We start from the raw sequence: 24001 nt of genomic DNA, 5'->3' as shown, positions 1-24001 counted from the left end.
TTTTTGGTCATCAACGGAACTTTTATGATTTTTGCTATTATTTTTCCATGTTTGTGATGGATTTTAGGGCTAAAATAGATACCTGATTTTTGCAGGTTTACCATTTGGCCTGTGATTTCCCCAAAATTAGATAGAATATCTAGTAAATTTTTTGCTTCCCCCAGGTCCGTTTTAGTGAACAGAAAACAGTCATCGGCGAAAAAAAGGTGGGAAATAGTAGGGGCGTGTTTGTTTATTTTAAGCCTCGAGATTTTATTTTCTTTCATAGGCTTTTCAAGGAATCTTGAGAAAATCTTCATGCAAATTAGAAAGAGATATAGTGATATCGGGTCACCCTGTCTTAAACCCCTTGAATTAGAGAAAATTGGTCACGTGGATCCGTTTAAAAGATAAAGTTTCTTTAATAAAAGGCCACTCAACTATATCAAAGGCTTTGGATAGATCAATCTTGAGAGCAAAAAAACCTTCTCTTTTCTTTTTGAGGTTTTCATCGAGTGTAGCAGTTCATGTGCTATGATAATAATATTAATTTGCCTCCCTGATAGAAAAGCAAATTGATTTGAAGATATTGGCCTATTTAAAATGGGTTTTAATCTATTGAAAATTTTGGAGATGAGTATAAATTGTGTAGTTGAGGCTGATAGGTCTAAAATCCGCAGGAGTTCGAAGTGTTGATATTTTTGTTTCTACTTCAACAAATAATTAATTTATCGGTTAATTAATATCTTCTTAATTAATAAATTTTGATGGTCCCAACAATATTAAATATTAATTCGTAGAGTTTCTATCGTTGACCACATGTAATCTGATTTTTAAGTTTATTCTCAAAAAAAAAAAAAAATGATTTCCAAGATGCATACTCTAGGCCAAATTCGTTGCTGCCGAACTACCTGAATCATCTGTGTGTGCTTGCATAAACTTGCCAAGTTGTAATTGAGCTAGAAAACATGAGTATATATAGTACTTGATTTCAGGAAAAGGGAATCATATGGATCTAAGAGTGGAAGGCTACGCTGAGCAGTAATACATAGTATTTTATAAATTAACTATTATCTAATTTATTACTTTTTGATACCAAAATCTGTTACATAAAATGGCATCCCATCCTTAAACCATTCTCCCTATCAGTTTTCATAAGTCAGTCTAGCCGAGAGCCCAACGGCATCATTAAGCTGGGGTTCTCTAAACGTTAAGTTCAAATAGCATTCCTTTTCTTTGTAATGTACCCGAAGTAAAAATGTTCATATCTTTATCTCTAGGCAAGCTTTTGACGTTCTCCTTTTACTCATCTTTCTTACTTGATTTGGAATCATCAATACTACTACTAGACTCTCCATCTTCAGATGAAGCAGCAGTCTTGGATTCGTCAGTCTTGGATTCGTCGAACGCCAATAGCTACAAATGACAACAGAAAGATGGATCAGAGAAAATTAGAAAAGAGTAAAAAAAACTACAACCAAGATGAAATTTGCACCAAGTACATTTAAAATGTTTAAAATATGACTTCAAAAGTTCGGGACTGAGAAAAAATGTTTAAAATATGAAGCTTTTAAAGCCTTGGAACACTGAAATATTGAAAAAGAAGAAAATCTGGTAACTTTCTGTTTTCATGTAACAGGGAAGTTACCCCCATGTTTCCCCCTAACAGATTGAAAATCATGTCCCATGTAATCTATATATACTGAAGCAATAAATCAAACTAAGTGTGCATTCGATATCAAATGTGTCTTTCTGTTTCCTTGGTGACCAGAGAAATTGGTCTCAACTAGTTGTTTTAACCTACATAAATTTCAAGGATAGAGAATCTGATATATATTGAATATAAATGCAGAAGAGGTTTCCTCATAAGTCAAGGGAACCATTAATTTAACAAAAGATTTAAAACAGACCTGCTTCACTTCCCCATTCCATAAGCAGTGAACTGCCAAAGATCCAATTACAGCTGGTACAATGTACAGAAGGGCAGGCTGAAACAAGAAAAAAAACAACAGAATAAACTAACTAAATGAAACAAGATAAACACAATACAAAAAACGGATTTTTTTTCCTATTTGCTTCTACATATTGAAAACATAACAGGATAATTAGTACTTGTTGCGTAAGTTACCTGTGCAGCCTGAAACCAGTTCATCACAACGATAGTAAGCACTATACCAAGGGCGTAACCAAAGAATGCACTATTGAAATATCGAATTTCTTTTCCCCTTGAAACATCAAATCGAAGTGCCAATGCCACAAAAATGCCTTCAGGAAAAAAAATCAAGGAAAAATTTCTCATCAGATTAAAAATTAAATTACAAAAAATAAAAAGTAATGACGTTACAAAAATCCAACTTAGAAGATACGAGGTCACCAACAATGTAAGATCTTCGCTACAGAACCATAAGGAATGACAGATGGATATAAAAAATTCCAGCACACAAGGGGATTTGTTACTCTAAAGTCTAAACAGGGAACAGACATATTCGGAAAAGGGCACTAACCGAAAATAACGTTTTTGAGGTAAGAAAATACTGCAATGCATGTACACCTAATGGACACGATCTAACATGATTATGCCACAAAACAACAAGTATAAGTTAACCAATTACCAGGAATTACAATATCCCCAAGTCCAAGCATGGAATATGGTCGAGCAGCATCTGCTGTTGGGAACAAAAGCTGCAAAATTGAGAAGAAAACAGTATTTCGGTCAGCACGATGTATACACGCATATTCTGCTACGAGTTTAACCAAACAGGGATATCTAGATTTGTAGGGAATCCTAACCTTAATTGGAGCATCAAATGATTTTGCAACACTAACCATCACCGGGGTAAAAAATACCCAGAATATGTCATAAAAGAAAAGACCAACCTGCAATGAGAAAAAGTATCCCCAATTAGTAGCAGCACAGACAAGCAATACTAATTTGTTTACCAGAAACTACATCATAGAAGGACAAAAACACTGGAGAAACAAGATCATCCTGCAAATTAAAGTTAGCATTTGACAACGCTAATATTACAGGTTGAAGTGACACAACTAGCTAGTTGATGGTATGAGATGTATATACTTACCAAGAGAATGCCACCAGTTTTGAAGGAACCCAGGGAAAGCATTTCAATTCCCTGCAAAATTGATCAAACACGAGCTATTAAGCTTATTGCAGCTCAAAAATGAAACAGAAAAGAAGAAACAAATAATTGATGCATTACGACATACAGCTTTAAACCATAAAAAGAAGCACTTCTGATCCAGTATCATAGTTCCAGCAAAGTTCCATATCTGTAATATGCAACATACATCTACTTTTCAATGCTATATCACTAATTAGAGGATGGTCCTGCACATCTTTCCAAACATTCAATATAATGTGCCCAGCCTCAACAGAGCAATGCTCAAATTATGTTCCAAGATGTCCCCAACTTCTCTATGTTCTTAAGTGGTTCCATCTGTGCCCAAATAATGTTGCAAGTACTTGTCTATACTTCCTAGCCTTGTTTACAAAACCGTATTAACACTTCGTATAAAGTTCCAAGTTAATGTCTTTTTCTTGCATGTATATACAAATATTTCGGATCATTAAACTCTAACTGAAAGATAATACCCACAATTACAAGGAAAGCAATTAAATTTTCTAATTGTCCTAAGTTGTTTGACACCTCTGACATGTGACTCAAGACGACACACATACCATATATCACTCTTGCATCGTCAATTAAGAAACACGCAATGACTATAGCAGCAACCACATCCATAAGAAACAAAAAAACTTCCAGAGGAAAAAAGAACGAACGTATTTTACCACGCATCTTGGAACATATGATATCAAACAAATAAGATAATGTCTCTACAAAGGATCTAAGAGCCTAAATCAATAAATCAAATATTATAAAATAAATAGTAATTAAAAAAACAACGGTATATGGCTTTCCATGGGTCAGTTGTCACCTGAATGCAGAATGCAAGGCCCAATACATTGTTAGCCAACCAATGCTTCTGTTTAGCATACCATACACAGAAAAAAGTTCCTGGGATTGCTGCAACTAGCTGAGACCTCGTGAACTCAACCTCCACAGCTGTTTAAGCAAGCACAAAAATAAACATCATTCTGCGTAAATAATACTTAAGGTTAACAATCAAACTGTAGTAAGCATAAAAAAGAAACAGAACCACAAGGATGATAAGATTAGTTTCCGGGAAAAGACAATATGCAAAAGAACCAATGTAGTGCATCACGGTGCTAACATGTGAAACCTTATCACACAAAAGCACCCAATGCAGCAATCAAACCCATCATATGCAGAACCGAAAAGAAAGAAAGACAACAAGAAACAAAGAAGAAAAAAGGAGTTATGCTCAGATTATTTACGGGTCTTACTTGGAGAATATAAGATAGAAATCAAAAAAAAAGATGGTACGCTAGAGTTCTACTAATAGGGAGTTAAAAGGAAGGTTCTAATTGCCAAGAAGTGGCATTGGAACGTCAAATTGGAGAATACATCATCCAGATTCTCTTCAATGTAGAATTGTGGAAACCAAAAGAGACAATCATCATTGTACTGAGTCTAATTTACACATTATGTACTTGAGAGTAGTTAGTCCATCATATAGATGTTAATTGGAATTCGAACTTCAAATTCTGTAATGTTTTACTGTAACAAAATTGTTATGACGGCCGCTACTGCTTTCCTGTTTGAACATGGCCAGCGTTTTCTTCTCAATGGTCACTAGTTTTTCATGAAAAAAACAGCTGACACTGGTCACATCCCTCCATGTGTATTACTTAAAGTCAATAGGTATTTGAAATCCGAACTGAAAAGAATGAGCTCAAATATTGCTGAGAATAGGGTTAAAAATGTATTGGACCTCCAGTGACTCAGTACTGAGAATAAAGAAGGATAAAAGGATCGACAAGCATAAGATACCATCTTTGGTTCTCATCATGATCATCCACAAAAAGGTACAAACAGGAATTTGATTACATGGCCATACAACTTCTCGTTGCTGCATTGCCAGCAAACCAAGTGCTTAGCTAAGTAATAATCGCAATTCAGGTCCATTATAAAGAAGGATAATCCCAAAGATAGCAATGCCAAGAAACAAAAAAGTAGAACTAACATAAGCACTTTATCTCAATTGAAGGCTCCTAAAGGACATGCCACGTGATCATAAAAGCAGGCAGCAGGTGGCGCTTAAAGTAACAGGAGAAATACAATGGCTCCAAAACTAAAAACAAAACTAATAGATCGAAGTTAATAGTTGTACTCTCACAAAAAGACGAATAAAAATAAAGAGAAAAGGTGAGATCAAATACAGCGGAAGTATGGTAGATGCCAGACGATAACTTCATCATTCCAAAGTTTTGGAAGAAAACGACTAATTGCAGGTACCAATGTAGCCCTATGTCGGAAAAAGAGGAAACATCGGATTACATAAGAGAAAATTCCAATAGCGAGCCTAAAAAATACAGTAGTATGAACCAAGGAGAGAACATACGAGAGCGCGATGATCCCCAGCACAATGAAGTAGCATGTTAATACAGCATTAACCAAGTCTTTTGAAAGGAATTTGAAGAGTAAAAATAGTGATAAAAGCATTGCACTCCCAACTAATGGAAATCGCATAGCATGTTCGTTTGACATAGTCTCCTGCATTAGTATATTAATCAAATCATCAGAATGGGCCTAAACTCTAATACACAACAACCAGGAACCAGCAACATGAAAATAAAATGGATGTGAACTGGCATATAACTATTTGACTTACTGTAGGTGGGGTTGACTTGACAGACCGGTAGCAACCCACATAAACTGCTAGACAAGCTGTCAAAACAACATTTAAATTTGGATCTACCTTCACAACAAGGGGTGCCAAAGATAATCCTGCAAACAGAGATAATCAGTAATGATACATGGTTGATAATTTATCCGATTAATTTAATTCACGAACAAACTAAAACGCTAATTTCTGATCAGCACGATCAGACATTTATTTCATCCGGCGGAAAGAAATTAAGTCCAACATCAGATTACAAACATATGCCCAGAACACAAAAAAAGAAAGAAAAAAAAAAGCACACTTGTCGTACTTAAAGAGGCATTGGTGAAATAGGCATGGGAGATCCAATCAAACGATATTCTAACAAGCCCCACTTCATTGCTGAATACAACGGCATGTTTATGAGTGAAGAATTACTACTGACTTATTATTAGTTAAGTTGCCAACTATAGGGATTATGAGTGTCACAAGTCTGTCTCCACAGACCTAACATCAAAATTCAAATAACATGGAGAAGTGAGAATTCACACATTTCAAGGATTATTTGCTTGTGTAATTGATTGTTCTGAAGTGCAATTGCATAAAATTTGCTTTTACTAGGGTAAAAAATGTTGTTGCATTGCATGAATCAATCAAATTTCTTAAGCAAATATAAGTATGTCGATCTAAGTTTCTGAGTTATAATATTAAGCAATCAATATAACATAAAATCAGTTTCGAGAATAACCTAAAAGAGCCAAATTAGCAACACGTTCTCCAGTCCTCATTCTTAATTATTCTCTATAACAGACTTGGATAGAGTTGCATATGCTTTCCTAGCACCCCCTCTTCTTCTTCAACACAGATCTGAGAATAAACAACAACAAACCCAAAAAAGAAATCAAACCTTAAGAATTAAAAGAGTAATCAGAATCAAATTGGATCCATTACAAAATGATACAGAAATAAGAGAATTAGGATTTTCGTGTACCTTGAAAAGAGTCAAGAAATTGATCTCTCGATTCTGTGTCTGAATTTCCACAGATCGAAGAGAGAAGAAGAAGTGTCTGAAATAAAATAGACTTTCCTAATGTGGAATTAGGGTTTTTCTTCCCTGTTCGTTCTTTGAAAAGATTTTCTGTATCAAAATTTTGGTAGGTCCCTTAATTGGATCTAGTTTTATATTGGACAATACTAACCGTTAATCTGACGATAGAAGAAATCCTAAGCTCAGACACTACACACGTAAAATAACGGAATCCAACGGCTACGCGTCAAAGTCAGATGATTAGACTGCCACGTCAACGTGAGTTCCATTTGTCCAAATACAGTGGTTCATGACCCGTACCCCGCCCGCTTGCCTTTTGTTTGACTTGCATCGTTCTATCGATTAAGCTCGCACCTTTGAGAAGCCAGGCTTGAGTTCTCCGTTATCTGACCCATTCTACTTCTACATCTACCGGAGCACCTAAAATTTTAAATAGTTTAATCGAGTCGCAGAAAGAAGCTGGTTAATGCATGACCCAATATGGATCAAGATGATGATATTAAAATGTTACATGAATCAACACCACTATGAGATTAAAATGTTACGTGAATATTTGTGAAGAAATATGTACAATTTGGGTTTGTTATTGAAATATATATGATGGGTCCAAGAGCATAGTTCAGTGTATCCCATCAATTCTAATAAGGAGGAAGTCAGGGGTTCAATCCCCACCGTCGTAAAGGTTTGTAATAGATTAGTTATATGGTGGGTTTAGCGGTGTTGGGTCTGGCAGTGGGGCCAATCTAACTGGCTGGGTTCGGGTAGGAGCCTGGATCTGGCTTTCGCGTATCAACAAAAAAATATATATATATGAGTTAAAATATGTGGTTAAAATTTTATGGTGCATTTGGATGTGGAATTTAAAGATGAAAATTCTCGAAATAGGAGATCTGGAACAATTATAAATTCTTTTGGGTGTTTGGTTGGTTAAAAGTTTTTCGAGTTCAGTGTTTTTTTTTTTTTTTGGAATTTGTAAACGCTCATATTGAATCTAATCCTTTTCCTAACATAGGGGAAGCTAAAGATGGATTCATGGGCGTACTATGTTCGAGCCTAAAAATCATATGACGAAGATCCTTCTCTCAACTCATCTCCCAATTATTATGCGGCACGTTCCTTCATCTTCATTAAGAGCCGCAAAAAATAAGAATTTGATCTTTTTATTTTCATTATTATTATTTTCTTTACCATACCACCTTCTCGTATTAATCATACTAAAAAACACTCGATCTAATCTTTCGTTATTTAAGGCCCTCCTTTTATTTCATGTTAGAGAGAGGCCCTCTTTGCCACACATTTCATTAAAGTAGCACATTGAAATTAGTGACTACAAGAACTTAGTGTAAAGAAATTATAAGACTTGTTTTCGTGAACTAATGTCTTGAAAAATATATCACAAGACTTGCTCTTGTTGGAATTCTGTTCGTGTATAGTTCAGTTACATACTAGGTTGCCTTGTTTTATAGTCAAGTGTAAGTATCTATGATTTATACTTATCGATTATACAAGGGAGGTTCATAAACAAAAAAGTTAGCAGCATACTAGGTACCTTCTCCTTTTCATATGTGATCTTCGCGGAGGGGTTCAAAACTAAAATATAATTAAATATGGGGATGTATCTTTAACTATTGATTTTCCTAATTGCGTTTTTTTCTTAAATAAATCAAGATGAAAACTTAAAAATCTAGAAAATAATTTGTGGATACTAAATTTTGTACACTCAAAACACCCACCACAATTTGGCACACAAACATAGTCATCTTTGTATACATGTCTCCACCCATGTTCCATGCAGTTCCTTTATACAGTAGAAACTCTTTTAATAAATACTCGATTATTTAATAAACTCTCTTAAATAATATGTTTGGCCGGTCCCGAATCGGGGACAACGTGCCAAATTAATAATTCGCTAAATTTATAAGATAATACATTTTTGATTATCTATGTAGGCTCCATATGAAATATAAATTAATAATGCATTATATATACATATATATATATATATATATATATTCAATACATTAACGATTTACAAAGACTTTTTGAAAAATGATTTAATTGTCTTCTATTATTTGCTAAAATCAATATCACATTCAATTACATCTTTAATTTTTCTTATAATTGCATGAATTTTGGTGTTGTTGGATTATCCTTCTTGTGCTTGAATAATGCTCTACGAATTTGATCGGTCATTGTTGATTTTTTAACACCTTTAAGATGAGAAGCCATACTTGTGTGTATGATTTGTTTGTGTTAGTAGTATGATTTCATATTATATTTATATAAAATATTTTTTATTTCTTAGTAATCTGATTTCATATTGTATTTCTATATGAATTTTTTTTTTTTTATAAAAATTTATTTAGAAAATATGATTTGATATTGTGTTTATAAAAAAATATGATTTGATATTGACATATTGTATTTATATAGGAAATATAAAAGATATGATATGGTATCTTGTTTGTATAGAAACTAGAAATTTATCTATAAATTAATAAATATTAATTTATCGGTTCATTAATATCTCGCTTAATTAATAAGTTTTGATAGTCCCGACGGCATTAATTTATAGAGTTTCCACTGTAGAACTAAAAGTAACGACTCGTTCATAATTTCCTTAAAAAATTTGTTTATATGCTTTTTCTACATTAGTATTGTCGGACTGTTCCTAACACCGGAGAACAACACCAATGTTTGAAAGTTTGATCTAGTAGCATCAAATCAATATGAAATGTTGTTCTCCTTATTTGCTTTTTTCTTAGGTCATTGTGTGTTAGCACAATTTTACCTTTCCTTCAATCACTTAAAAAAGGATATAAATCAGTTTTTTTTAATTGAGATTGATCCTGCAACCATGACTCATTCCCAGCCATTTTTGTATGGGCTTTTTGATAAAGTGGCCAACTTTTCGTACTATAATTAAGAAAATAGTCGTTATTTGGAATCACTATGCAAAGTGGCGCAGTTTGACATTTTTCATCTTGTTTTTTTTTTTTTTTTGAAAAAACGAGTAACAATCGTTAAATGTGCACGTATCAATTAACCTGCTTAGTAAAAGACAAGTTAACCGTCGACTGAGTAACCCAATGAATTTGTATCTAAACCGGCTTTAAGTCAACTCGGTGACTCATAACACGTGAAGTAAACGTGCTGCCTTTGTAATGGTCGGATTGACACTTTTCATCAATTTACCAGAAAAAACCAAGGGACCAGATTTCACTCCTTTTGTAACGGTCTTTTTATGCAGCTTCACTTCATATAAATTGCTCCTACCAATTAGCTCAAAAGTCCCCCCAAAATCTTCAATAAACGCATACATAAGGACATGAGTAAAAGTTTTACAAATTCTCTAGTTAGTAGTAGCAGCAGCATCAATAACAAGGTAAGAGTAAAAAAAACCCTAATTTCATGTTCAATTTGTGAACAAGGAATCCATAACCCAAAGGTTTGTCCTTGTATTTATTCCAGGTGCAAATATATATCATGTAATGGTATAAGGTAACTATTGTGCTCAAAAACAAAAGAAACAAATGGACTTATGTATTTGAAGTATTCAATTCCAACTTGTACATACTTCTAATGGTTTGACGATGTCATTGATCATGTCAAATGCAAGATCGTGAAGTTGCCAGTAGAGAATGGTTGTTATACTTGCGGAAAAGCTGGTCACTGCTTCAAAAACTTCCCGCTACAAGATCAAACCACTGCAAAACAAAGATGGAAATGAAGTTTTACAAGAATGAACACAACAAGAACATAGCATACTGAAAAAGCGGCGGTATAACAACCACACCCAATATTTCGATTAGCAATCTGTATGGACTAACTCCAATATACTTTCTAGAGAATCAACTAGACAGTCAGACTCAATCTAGAGAAAATTATATTGAGGAGTTAATATCTCTCTCACTTGATTTGATATTTACTCAAGCAAATAGAAATCTGCGAGTCTTTATCAAATACAAGGATAATAACTTGGATGGTACCAAGACCAATATCCAAGTGTCAATCAATTTAAATCAACAACCAAAGGTTGGATATTCTAATTAATTGATCTTAACGCACAACCTGTGATATTTCAATTATATAACGAAATATAATGCGGAATAGAAATAACACAGACACCGGAAATTTTGTTAACGGGGAAACCGCAAATGCAGAATAACCCTGGGACCTAGTCCATATTGAACACCACATTGTATTAAGCCGCTACAGACACTAGCCTACTACAAACGAACTTCGTTCTGGACTGTAGTTGGACCCTAATCAATCTCACACTGATTCAAGGTACAGTTTCGCTCCTTACGTCTCTGATCCCAGCAAGATACAACGCACTTGATTCCCTTAGTTGATCTCACCCACAACCAAGAGTTGCTACGACCCAAAGTCGAAGACTTTAAAAAACAAATCTATATCACACATAAAAGTCTATGATAGGTAAATTTGTCTCTCACAGATAGACCTACGAGTTTTTATTCCGTTTTTTGATAAATCAAGGTGAACAGGAATTAATTGATAATCCAGACTTATATTCTCGAATAACAACCTAGTATTATCAATCACCTCACAACAATCTTAATCGTATGGTAGCGAAACAAGATGTTGCGGAATCACAAACGATGAGACGAAGATGTTTGTGATTTCTTTTTATCTTAACCTATCGGAGATATAATCTCAAGTCAATTATTCGATTGAACTCGTACGATAGAAAAATGGAAAGATCAGACCGCTCAACTACAAGAGAAGTAGTTTCGTCTGGCTTCACAATCCCAATGAAGTCTTTCAGTCGTTAACCTACGGGGTCTCGGGAAGAAACCTAAGGTTAAAGGAGAATCGACTCTAGCAAACCAACTAGTATCACACAGGAGGTGTGGGGATTAGTTTTTCCAGTTGCTAGATGTCTCTTTTATATATTTTTCAAATCAGGGTTTGCAATCCAAGTTACCTTGGTAACAAAGCATTCAATATTCACCGTTAGATGAAAAACCTGATTTCTTCAAGCTAATATCTTTCAACCGTTAGATAGAAACTTAGCTTGTCATACACAAATGAAATGTGTTTCATTTAGATTTGAGTAACCGTACCTAAACGTGTATACTTGGTTGGTTCAAAAATAGTTAGCTGAGGTTAGCCATATGAGTACTTTCATATCAACCATATTCATCTTTCTCATAACTAGTTAAAATGACTCATAAGAACTAGTTGATAGAGTTGTTCAATTGCTTAGGTCTTTATTCATAGACACAATTGAAACAAAATCGGTTTGATTCACTTGAATCAATTCATGAACAGTATAGCCATGTTTTGCAAAGATTGCACTCGTTATTGATTTATAGTTTTAAGTTGATGAACTTCCGATTTGAGAAATAACCAGCTTGGGTACACGTACGGGTACGTGTACCTTAGTTACCGGATTTGAGTTTGGAAACTCAGCAGAAATTTTCGGTTCGAAAACTTCAGTGAGTACGCGTACCTAAGGTGACTGGTTTTCCAGTTTGTAAACTACAAACTCCAGCAGAAGTTTTCGGTCAGAAAACTTCCGCTAGTACGCGTACCCAACCTGTCTCCTTTACCAATATCGCATGCACAAGTGCACACAATTGGTTTCCGGCACATGGATTTATACACTAATGCAAACACACTATATATGCTTATATCCATAGTTGGTTACTAAATCTCAACTCTACATTTCAATCATTGAAACATTCTTCTATAATGTTATAACAATCGTTATTCACGACTATCGTCATCAAAGCTATTTTCAAGATTGAAACGTCATCATGACTTTCGTCACGTATAAAGATGAAAAATGGTTAAAGCGAAAGCTTACCAACACATATTTCGAGAAAAAGATAGGCGAGTAAACTCGGCTCGAAATAGCAAATGTGTATGTATGAATACTATCATACTTATACGACTTTGTCTCAAGAGTAGGAGATAGAGAGATAGACTTTTGAGTGATAGATAAGTTCAAGTCTCCAATACCTTTTAGTCGGATGAAGTTCCACTAGTTCCTCGAGTAGTTCTTCGTCTTCGTAAGATAATCTCCATGGAGTCTGGAGCTCAACTACACTAATCTGTCATAAACCGAGACTTAGCTATAAGTAGTCTAGAAATCAAGACATATAGTTTTGACACCTAAACTTGACAAACATGCTTGAGATAGCAACGCATGCGAGTTCGACCGAGCAGTGCTCTAACACATACTTCACTTGCACAAATTATGATGGTTTTAGGTGGGTTTTAGATGAAGGCTTCATTGCTACCAAAAACAAAATCATGTATTCAAGTTTACACCTAATTGCCATATGTAAGGAACTTGATAAAGTGAAAATGTAATCTGCAAATGTACTAATAACTAAATATTTCATTCAAGATTAAGTCTTAAAGTTTGCAAATGTACTAATAAATAGAAACATTGTCATAACCCAAAAACAAAAGACTGCAAACATAAAAAAGAAAGGCCTGCAATAAAAAAAAAAAAAAAATCCAATTTAGAGAATCTCCATTGACTTGCATTATTTTTTCTTAGCCTTTCCCTTTCCATCTTCTTGTTTTATACCTTGAGATACAGATCCAATGCCAAAAAAGTTCTGAGAAATGCTAGGTCTTGTAGAAGCTGAAGTAAAAGATGGTGCTCTAGTTCTCTAACTGCTACGTCCTATAGAACATTCACCAACAAATGATGCAGTTCCTTTCTTTTTGTTTGACTCAACTTCACCCTTAACTCTTCTGATTTGACTTGTTTGTGTGTTGGTGAACTTGAAGTTCTCTGCATCACATTCAGTTCTTTGCCTCTTTGTAGTTGGATTAGATCCAACTTCACCACTAACACATGTTCTTTTGTTGTGACTAGTAATCTCTACACATTTCCCACACCTTTTTTTCTTCTTCTCCACGTGAGGTTCATTATAAATTTTAATCTCCTTGCTTTTAGGTCTTTCGGTCTTCTTACTCTGAGGAGGGTTCAAGATCTTCTTCTTCATGTTTGGCTGCAACAAGAAAGATAAAAGAGATAGGGCGGATACTTAATGCTTATGAAACCCTAAATATATATAAAAGTAAAGTAAATAACTTATACTAATGTAGTTGAGAATATAAATATAAAACAATACCTGGACCCAGTCAGCTTTATCGTCTAGTGGGTTAAAAGTTGGTGCATATGTGGCCTTATAATCAGGGACAGAGCTATGTGAAAAAGCGGGGGTCTAACAACCACACCCAATATTTCGCTTAGAAATTTGTATGGACTAACTCCAATATACTTGCAATAGAATTAACTAGATAGTCAGACCCAATCTTAAGAAAAGTATATCAAAGAGTTATATATAAATTTCTCAATTCAATCTGCAATCAAACAAATAAGAATTTTCGAGCCCGATTGAATATAAGATATAACTTGGATGGTATCAAAAACCAATATCCAAGTGTCAATCAATTTAATCAACAACCAAAGGTTGGATTCATAATTGATTGAACTTACGCCCAACCTGTGATATTTCAATTATATTAACAAATATAATGCGGAAAAGAAATAACACAGACACCAGAAGTTTTGTTAACGAGGAAACCACAAATGCAGAAAAACCCTGGGACCTAGTCCAGATTTGAACACCACACTGTATTAAGCCGCTACAGACACTAGCCCACTCCAAGTTAACTTCGGACTGGAATGTAGTTGAGCCCTAACCAATCTCACACTGATCAAGGTACAGTCGCGCTCCTTACGTCTCTGAATCCCAGCAGGAATCTACGCACTTGATTCCCTTAGCTGATCTCACCCACAACTAAGAGTTGTTACGACCCAAAGTCGACGACTTGATAAACCAATCTGTCTCACATAGAAAAGTCTATTGAATAGATAAATCTGTCTCCCACAGATAAACCTATGAGTTTTGTTCCGTCTTTTGATAAATCAAAGTGAACATGAACCAATTGATATACCGGACTTATATTCCCGATGAACAACCTAGAAATATCAATCACCTCACAATAATCTTAATCGTATAATAGCGAAACAAAATATTGTGGAATCACAAACGATGAGACGAAGATGTTTGTGACTACTTTTTATCTTGCCTATCGGAGATTAAATCTTGAACAAATCTTAGAGAAGATAGTACTCAATCACGATAGAAAACAGCATGATCAGAACACGCAACTACAGAGAAAATAGTTGGGTATGGCTTCACAATCCCAATGAAGTCTTCAAGTCGTTAACTATAGGGTTATGGAAAAACCTAAGGTTAGAGGAGAATCGACTCCAGTCGCAACTAGTATCACACATGAGGTGTGGGGATAAGGTTTCCCAGTTGCTAGAGTTCTCCTTTATATAGTCTTCAAATCAGGGTTTGCAATCGATGTTACCTTGGTAACAAAGCATTCGATATTCACCGTTAGATGAAAAGCTGATTAGACTCAAGCTAATATCTTTCAAACCGTTAGATCGAACTTAGATTGTTACACATAAATGAAAAGTGACTTCATTTAGATATAAATAACCATACCTAAACGTGTACACCTTTGTGTCATGTGCCTGTCTTATAACTTGCCTGAGTGGCTGCCCTCATCTGTTTACTGGGTGCCTTAATAACTGTCTCTTAGTGGTTGATAGCTAGTGTCGGCCAACCAATGCTAGGGATATAGGTGTGTGGATTGTATTCGTCGTTAGCTTAGGATTATTTTCTTCTTCTGTTTTCATTTAAGCTGTAAGAACATCCCATTTTTGGGAACAACTATGAATTATTGAAGTGTTAATGGCTGCTTAGGCAGAGGCTACTGATTTTTCCGTTTAATTTACGATTGATTTACCCTTAATCATTCTAGTACAGTACAATTGGTATCTAGATCCGTTTGTTCCATTTCTAATCATGGTGGTTCCTACTTGCAAAGAGTTACATGATACTAATACCAGACAGCAGGTTGAGCTCGACTCGTTACATACGAAGGTAAATAATATCGCCTTGCAAATTACATATACTGCTACTAAAGATGATTTACAGTCTCTCAAGATCGAAATATAGAATGGGTTTCAAGCTCAACTGGAGAAATTTTTTTTCTAATCGAGATCTAAATAGTAGACATGATGCTGAGACTAATGGATCCCATTCAGGAGGTAACCACACTGGTGAATCTCATTTCCATATGCATTCAGGAGGCAGATCTCTTTCACCACCACAACGTATGCCAAAAGTTGATTTCCCTCGTTTTGATGGTGATAATCCAAAAATCTGGTTACAGAAATGTGAGTATTATTTTCAGATGTACGATCTTCCAGATAACACCAAAACTCGGATGACGGCGATCCATCTTGATGTAAAAGCTTCTAAATGGTATGATAACTTTTGCCTCAATCAGCCTCATATTTCTTGGAAATTCTTCTGTGATAATGTGTGTGCTCGTTTTGAAAACCCTGCAAATGATAACATCGTGGGCTTGTTCAATAAGCTGACTCAACTCACTACAATTGAATCTTATTTTGAAGAATTTGAGTATTTGAAAGCTTTGTTGTTGAGTGTTCATCCACATTTTCCTGAGTCATACTTCATTGCTAGCTTTATTGGGTGTCTGAAAGAAGAACTAAGAAGTTCAGTACCAATGTTCGATCATAAAACCTTGTTACAGGCTTTTGCACTTGCTAGAATGCAAGAACAAACTCTCAACCTCCAGCAGAAGGCTACCAAGCCACCACAAAAACTTTTCAACCCAAATTTTTCTGCCTTCAAGACATTTACTCCCACTACATCTACTCCAAAGCCTAGTGTTGTTCCTTCTACTTCACTAAATCCACAACCACTCCCAAAAACCAATGCACCCATTCCTCTTAAAAGGCTTACACATGAACAAGTGCAAGCCAGAAAAGCTAAGGGCATATGCTTTAACTGTGATGACTACTACAGAAGAGGTCATATCTGCAAGAAGCAATATCTGTGTGTTTTAATAGGTGAAGAAACTGCTGAAAGTTCTGATCCAGAAGAGGAGTTACAATTGGATACAGAAGAGGCACCTGCTGTGGAAAATGACATGGAGATTTCTCTACATGCTTTGACTGGTACTATATCTGCTGATACAATTACAATACCAGGCTCAATTAATAAGAAAAAAATTCCATCCTTATTGATACTTGGAGTACCAATAGTTTCATAGACAGTTGTTTGTGGGTGAAAACCGTTTCTGCCGATTTTGGTAATTTCGGGTGTGTGGGTGAGAAACGAATCTAAACCCTAAACAATGTACTGCACCGGAGTACTTTTTATTCGAGAGATCAATCTGTACAATCCTGGCCTAAACTAAGAAATGGCCGTTTCAGGCTTGCTTCGGTCACAAAGTGAAGGAGAAGGGTTGGTCTTAGGGAGGGAAGCAAAGAGAGTGTTGAGACCAGAATCGTTTATTATGAAGGTGTGGTTGTTTATGACTTGTATCTGAAAGTAGAACTGGCTAGCCGAATGGAAAGCTACCGGATGATTTCTAGATACTGTATTGTTGCCGACCAAAAACTTTTTGTTTGGTGAAAATAGGTGAAGCCTATTTATACAAGTCATATTGAAACGTACCCTGATCTCGTGGGAAGTGGAAACGATTGAGTGGTGGAAGAATAGAGTAACGTGTAACCGTCAGACGTTATGCTTCCATGATGAGGGAAGTGAATTCGTGTAACCGTCAGTCATTATGCTTCCATGATGAAGGAAATGAATTGTTTACACCGTTACTTTTCACCACCACTAATTGTCCTACTTCATGACACTTTCTTGTAACGGGCGCATTGCATGCCGCACGCTGTAAACCACCAGACCAATATCCTAATGAGTATCCCCCAGTTTGTGACATGTTTGATGTCTCGAGTGTTTTCGTGGAAAACGTGTAGCAGGTTGCTATGTGTGGCAAGTCAAAGTCAAGAGACTTTTCCATAGGAAAATAACATGTGATGCTATTAGGCTTGCCTTGGTCGGCCGCCTAAAACTTGCCGCAAGTCCGTCAGTTTGGTGGCGAACTTGAATGGCTGAGATTACATCTCATGAGGAAGGGTAGCCGTTTATTATGGCCACATCTTTGTTGTGTAACAAAGTGGCACCATTAGCATAGTGGCGCCTGGCGTAACCGTGGAATAGCGGGTTTCCTGGGACTTGCCGCAAGTCCGTCAGTTCAGTGGCGAACTTGGATGGTTGAGATTGCATCTCATGAGGAAGAGTGGTCATTGATTATGGTCGCATCTTGTTGTATAGCGAAGTGGCGTCATTGGAATAGTAGCGCCTGGTGGAGCCATGACATAGCGGCATGCTAATGGCGTAGCCGCGGCATAGCGGCATGCGAGTAGTCGTGGCATAGCGGCATGCCAGTGGCATTGTGGCATGGCCACGCCTGTGGCGTTGTAGCATGGCCAAAGCTAAGGTTTGGCTCCATAGCCAAAATTAGGGTTTGGCGGCGTGGCCAAGGCTAGGATTTGGCGTCGTGGTAAGAATTAGGGCTTGGCGGCGTGGCCAAGGCTAGGTTTTGGCGTCGTGGCCAAGGCTAGGATTTGGCGTCGTGGTAAGAATTAGGGCTTGGCGGCGTGGCCAAGGCTAAAATGGCATGCTACCGCGGCAGAGTGGCATGTTGGCATGCCGATCAATATGTTGTTGTGGTAAGGCGTGTTTGGCTTGCCAGTTAGTATGGTGGCACGGCAGGGTGCGTTTGGCCTTTAATGTATGGTGGCAAGTTTAGAGCGACTTGATTGGCCAAGAAAAGGGGGCGGCCAAACATAAGGCGCGGCTACACCTCTGGTGAGAGTGTGACGGCTTTAGAGCGACCTAATTGGTCGATCAAAAGAGGGCCGGACAAGCATGGGCGTGGCTACACTTATGGTGAGAGTGTGGCGGCTTCATGGCAACCTGATTAGTCGATGGCAAGTGGGGCCGACAAGTATGGGCCCAGCCACAACTTATGTGCGCGTGGCTAATTTGAGACGACACGATTGGTCGAGAGAAATATGGCCGGTTTAGGAAGGGGAGTGGCCAATGACAAGTGGCGCCAGTTGGCCTAAGGCATGGCCACACCTACCTTTGATGTTGTGGCTCCCTGTTTTCTGATTCTGAGCAAGGTTTTGCACCTGCTAATCCATGGAGGATTAATTACCTAGTTTGCATAGGTTTAATTTCGACAAGCAAGGTCTGATATACAGCGCGACGCGCAAAACCCTAACTTCTGCAAGTTAGTCAGGTCAATTGATTGAATTCTATGTGTTGACATAGAGTTCTTTTAAGTTCATTGCCAGAGAGCAGCATGCTTTTTCTGATTGAATACCTTATGCAAAGACTTCATCCTTGATACTTGGAAATTCGTGCTACTCTGCTGCGAGTGAACAAAAATCGCCATGCCATATCAACATTAAGGGTTCAGCCGGAGAACATAGCATAAAAGGCATTCAAAGGAACTTATATTAAGTGAATATAGGCGAGGCGCCGAAATTTAAAGAACATCTGGGATGGTTTCTACATTCGCCAGTCTGGATAAATTTCATGTAAGTATATTGAACGACTCAATAAATATGTCGGTGGAGAGGTTAACACTCACGGCACCGTTTCCTTACAAAGTGACGTCACATCATATGTAAGGTTTTATAGTTTTAACCCTAAGCTAAAAACCACCATCAACATTAAGTCCCCTGATTAGCACGTAACAGTGGCGTTGTTGCGGGGTAAGCATGAGATGGTGACAGACAAGAGTAAAATCGAAAGGGCAAGACGTGAAGAGATCGTCAGGGAAATTCGACTAACCATTGGCAGAAGGCATAAGGAATCCGTGATCCTTGTATTTGCGGTTTTGCATAAATTCGGCTTGGCCATGGGGTATTGGCATCAGAGATGCAGCTTTGGCTATTGATCAACAGAGGTGACATTGCAACTTGATATGCGGAACGGGCGCTGATTGGCTAGGAAAGGTAGATGGCGTTGTTGGCTTTGAATGATGGATGAATGATGGATAGCGCTGCTTGCTTGGATACATCCATGGAATGGTTCTGCTGGCTAGATCCGCGGAGCAGCGATGTTGGCTAGGTGCGTGGAGCGGTGTTGTTGGTTAGGTCCTTGAAACGGTGGATGGCACTTGGATGGCTAGATCACGGAGAAGCAGGGATGGCACGGTTGTCTCCTGATTCGTGGAACGGTGGATGGCCGCTGCTTTGAACGGCCAAGATGGAGCTTCCTTGGCTGGTGGAGATGGCGCTGCTTTGAACGGCTAAGATGGCGCTAACTAGGTCATGGAATGGTGGAAACTGGATTCAGTCCATGGAATGGTGGAAACTGGCTTTAGTCCATGAAATGGTGGAAAATGTCTTCAGTCCATGGAATGGTGGAAACTGGCTTCAGTCCGTGGAATGGTGAAACTGGCTTCAGTCCGCGGAATGGTGAAACTGGCTACAGTCCGCGGAATGGTGAAACTGGCTTCAATCCGGGAAATGGTGAAACTGGCTTCAGACCATGGAATTGTGAAAATATGGCGTTGGAACTTTGGCTACCAAACGGTGATGATGGCACTGGAACTTTGGATACCAAGCGGTGATGATAGCACTGGAACTTTGGCTTCAAATGGTGATGGTGGCGCTGATGGCTTCAGTCCGTGGAACGGTGGAAATGACACTTGGAAGACTTGATGGCTGGATCAGGGAATGCTGGAGCGCTGGCGCTAACTTAACCATAGAGTGCTAGAGTCATGGAGAGTTGGCTTGACCACGGAGTGCTGGAGCCATAGAGAGTTGGCTTGACCATGAAGTGATGGAGCCATGGAGCGTTCGTAGGTTGAGCGACCGGTGTTCCTCGTGCTGGCGCACTGCTGATTCGGTCATAGAGCGGAGATATTGGCACACTACTTGTTCGGTTATGGAGCATGAGTGTGGTGCGCGTAGTCATCTATTCCCGTTCATGGAGCAATAAGGAATCCGTATTCTGTTCAAACTCTAGAAACTGTGTTCGTATGAAAAGGGGTATCGACCCTCTTCTGTTTTTGTTGTTCGTCCGGCTCCGTGCTTTCATCCGCAACATATGGATCCTCTTCGTCATTTGTTAGCGGTGGTAGAGTGAGCATTAATGGCAACAAAGCAATCTCCAATAGTTATAATCAACGGCAAGGCAAGCCATGGGAACTCAAGGTAGGTGCTCTCGCATGTATCCACCCAACAGTACCATCGATCTTCTCCAGAATGTGTAATAAGGCTCTGACTCCAGAAGAATAAGTATCTAACCTCTCTAGTGGATTTCAAAATTTACCAAACTCCATTGCGATCTTGGGATAGATGGATGAAATATATGCTCGTCAATGATCATGTCAGGTCTAATCTGGAGATTGTGGTTGCGTTGTTGGTTCATCCTTGATTTTAGGTTATTTGGTTCCTGGACTTTCTGATTGCAATGACGATATGTTGTGGATGCTTGCAAGGTCAAAATCTTCTGGAGCCATTGGGTGAAGTAGACGAGCTGAGAGCGTTTCGTTGCCGATGTGTTGCTATCAAGTCTTTAAGGACTTTGTTCCAAGCTACATCCTTTGAACCATCTTCTTAAAACTTCGACAGTGATGATGTTGAAATCGGAAATAACCCGGTTGAGGGCAGTGAAGGCATTCCATTCTGGTAGTCCCCATGTGTAATTATCATGAACCTATTTTCTCATGAAAGATGTGCTTCTGTTGCATTCACTGGTAAGGTGGTGACTGCGTTTAAGCTTCTAAACATGAAGGAAGCTTCAGTCCCCAAGTGTAGCCTACTTTGATTGCATCACCTTGAATCCACGCCTATGGGATCTGATACAACCTTATCATACTCTCCTAGATGTGATGCTGGGATGCTTGGAATATCACATGGACAAAACATTTTGGATAACGAAGAGGTAGAAGTGAGGGAGTTATGTTGTTAGTCGTGGCTCCCTCTGTCTCTTCAAGAAAAATGTTTCAGCCGCGTCTCTGGGGTTATCTCATGAATGCTTGATTGTTGTCGGGGATGGACCATGATGAGCAGTCCCCAGTCTCACTTCTCTTTGGTTACTGAAGTTGTTTTCTCTGAGTAGGCTTGGGATCCGTTGCGGCCTCGTAAAGTGTTGCAGGCGCCTTCTAGACAGAAAGGTGATCATATTCTTACACTACACCCTTGAAGAGTAGATGACCTTGTCGTGGTTATGACTTTGGGTTGACCGTGTCTCCTTTGTAGTGGTTGTTGTAACGGTAAACCTCTGGCTGGTATCAACAAACAAGCAGCAATAGTTCTTGGCAGTAGACGTGATCCGAAGAGACTACATTGTCGTGGAAACAAAATAGGTTGGCAGAAGTTGCATGGGCGTCCATGGAAGCAAAAGGGATTGGCTTGATGCATAAGCGAGTAAGCTGTCCACGACCACGAGCTTTAGAGAGATGGACCAAAAGTGGAAACATTGAAGCGGAGCGGCTTCTCGAGAGAATGTTGAAGAGGAGCGGCTTCTGGAGGTGAGACGTTGAAGCGGCTCCTGGAGCGAAACGTTGAAGCGGGGAGGCTTCTGGAGCGAAAAGTTGAAGCGGAGCGGCTTCTGGAGAAAATGTTGAAGAGGAGCGGCTTTTGGAGATGAGACGTTGAAGCGATTCCTGGAGAAAAGTTCGAAGCGCCAACGCAACGCGACTGAGAGCTTGAAAATATATCTCGGCGCTGCACCTTGGAGAAATAAAATAAATCTCACACACATGCTCCATCATAGATTACATGGTTTTGTGAACAGAGTCCCCAGAAAGCATTAATGCATAACTCCACCAATTGATGTTCGGTCACATTTGGTTTATGACAATCTAACGCCCTAATTCTAAATCCCTTGATTAATCATTCAAATGTTCATTGTTTCGCTCCTTTTGAGTTGTGGCCATGTCCGTCTGAGCCTTAGAAAAACTTCTTGTATTTCCATCAAATCAACAATGGTAATAAGGGGTTGGCCTCCTCTGGTTCCTCCGGTCTCTCGTCCTTATGGTGGAGTGACAACAGCTCTGGTGATGACTGGAAGCGTCACACTTGAAGAAACAATGGGGGTGGCGGCAGCGGCTCTGACTATGGTGATCGGAGGTGTAACGCCTGAGGGAACGTTTCCTACGTCGCTGGTGTTAGTGGTAGAGTCTGCGGCGCCGTTGGTGTTGATCATGCTGACAGGTGGTACATTGATGTCACTGGAAGGAACGTTGATATCAAGGGCGTTTTCAGCGCCGGTGGCATAAGGGTTTGTTGCTGACCCGGATCTAAGCTCTACCATCTTGAAATTGGAATTGAAAAATGAAATTGGAAATTGGTATTACAACCGAGAGATTAATCTCCCACTGTGGTCACCAATTGTTTGTGGGTGAAAATCGTTTCTGCTGATTTTGGTAATTTCGGGTGTGTGGGTGAGAAACGAAACTAAACCCTAAACAATATACTGCACGGGAGTACTTTTGATTCGAGAGATCAATCTGTACAATCCTGTCCTAAACCAAGAAATGGTCATTCAAGGCTTGCTTCGGTCACAAAGTGAAGGAGAAGGGTTGGTCTTAGAGAGGGAAGCGAAGAGAGTGTTGAGACCAGAATCGTTAATTCTGAAGTTGTGGTTGTTTATGACTTGTATCTGAAAGCAGAACTGGCTAGCCGAACGGAAAGCTACCAGGTGATTTCTAGATACTGTATTGTTGCTGGCCAAAAACTTGTTGTTTGGTGAAAATAGGTGAAGCTTATTTATACAAGTCATATTGAAACGTACCCTGGTCTCGTAGGAAGTGGAAACGATTGAGTGGTGGAAGAATAGAGTAACGTGTAACCGTCAGACGTTATGCTTCCATGATGAGGGAAGTGAATTCGTGTAACCGTCAGTCATTACGCTTCCATGATGAAGAAAATGAATTGTTTACACCGTTACTTTTCACCACCACTAATTGTCGTACTTCATGACACTTTCTTGTAACAAGAGCATCGCACGCCGCACGCTGTAAACCGTCAGACCAATATCCTGATGAGTATCCCCCAATTTGTGACATGTTTGATGTCTCGAGTGTTTCTGTGGAAAACGTGTAGCAGGTTCCTATGTGTGGCAAGTCAAAGTCAAGAGACTTTGCCATAGGAAAATAACACGCGATGCTATTAGGCTTGCCTTGGTCGGCCGCCTAAAACTTGCCGCAAGTCCGTCAGTTTGGTGGTGAACTTGAATGGCTGAGATTACATCTCATGAGGAAGGGTAGCCGTTGATTATGGCCACATCTTTG

The 24001-nt window shown here is 38.4% G+C and overlaps 1 protein-coding gene across 2 annotated transcripts; it reads right to left on the bottom strand.

Annotated features, from left to right (window-relative positions):
• Positions 1–919: 919 nt before the first annotated feature.
• Positions 920–6890, bottom strand: LOC113310435 (signal peptide peptidase-like). Of its 2 annotated transcripts, XM_026559123.1 has the most exons (13): positions 6734–6890; positions 6491–6609; positions 5752–5867; positions 5482–5633; positions 5300–5385; positions 3934–4061; positions 3205–3267; positions 3060–3110; positions 2770–2856; positions 2592–2661; positions 2108–2244; positions 1890–1967; positions 920–1395 (listed from the first exon to the last, which is right to left on the bottom strand). In XM_026559123.1, exons 2-13 carry the CDS (start codon positions 6528–6530, stop codon positions 1282–1284), a joined length of 1122 nt encoding a protein of 373 aa, XP_026414908.1. In that variant the 5' UTR covers positions 6531–6609; positions 6734–6890; the 3' UTR covers positions 920–1281. The 2 variants fall into 2 exon arrangements, with proteins under 2 accessions (XP_026414908.1, XP_026414909.1); XM_026559124.1 differs by lacking the exon at positions 3205–3267.
• Between the last annotated feature and the right edge of the window lie 17111 nt (positions 6891–24001).

Source organism: Papaver somniferum, chromosome 9 (genome assembly GCF_003573695.1).
Source record: "Papaver somniferum cultivar HN1 chromosome 9, ASM357369v1, whole genome shotgun sequence".
Lineage (NCBI taxonomy): Eukaryota > Viridiplantae > Streptophyta > Magnoliopsida > Ranunculales > Papaveraceae > Papaver > Papaver somniferum.
Note: the sequence above shows the minus strand (reverse complement) of the source record. Positions and strands in the feature narration are given on the sequence as shown.

What these genes read in the sequence shown, in the direction of transcription:
- LOC113310435 (XM_026559123.1), bottom strand. Translation starts at nt 6,530, where the DNA reads ATGAGGACTGGAGAACGTGTTGCTAATTTGGCTCTTTTAG. An exon ending in CTGGGGATCATCGCGCTCTC is followed by an intron (nt 5,386 to 5,481) that starts GTATGTTCTCTC and finishes TTTCCGACATAG; the next exon opens with GGCTACATTGGTACCTGCAA. An exon ending in GGAATGGGGAAGTGAAGCAG is followed by an intron (nt 1,396 to 1,889) that starts GTCTGTTTTAAA and finishes TGTCATTTGTAG; the next exon opens with CTATTGGCGTTCGACGAATC.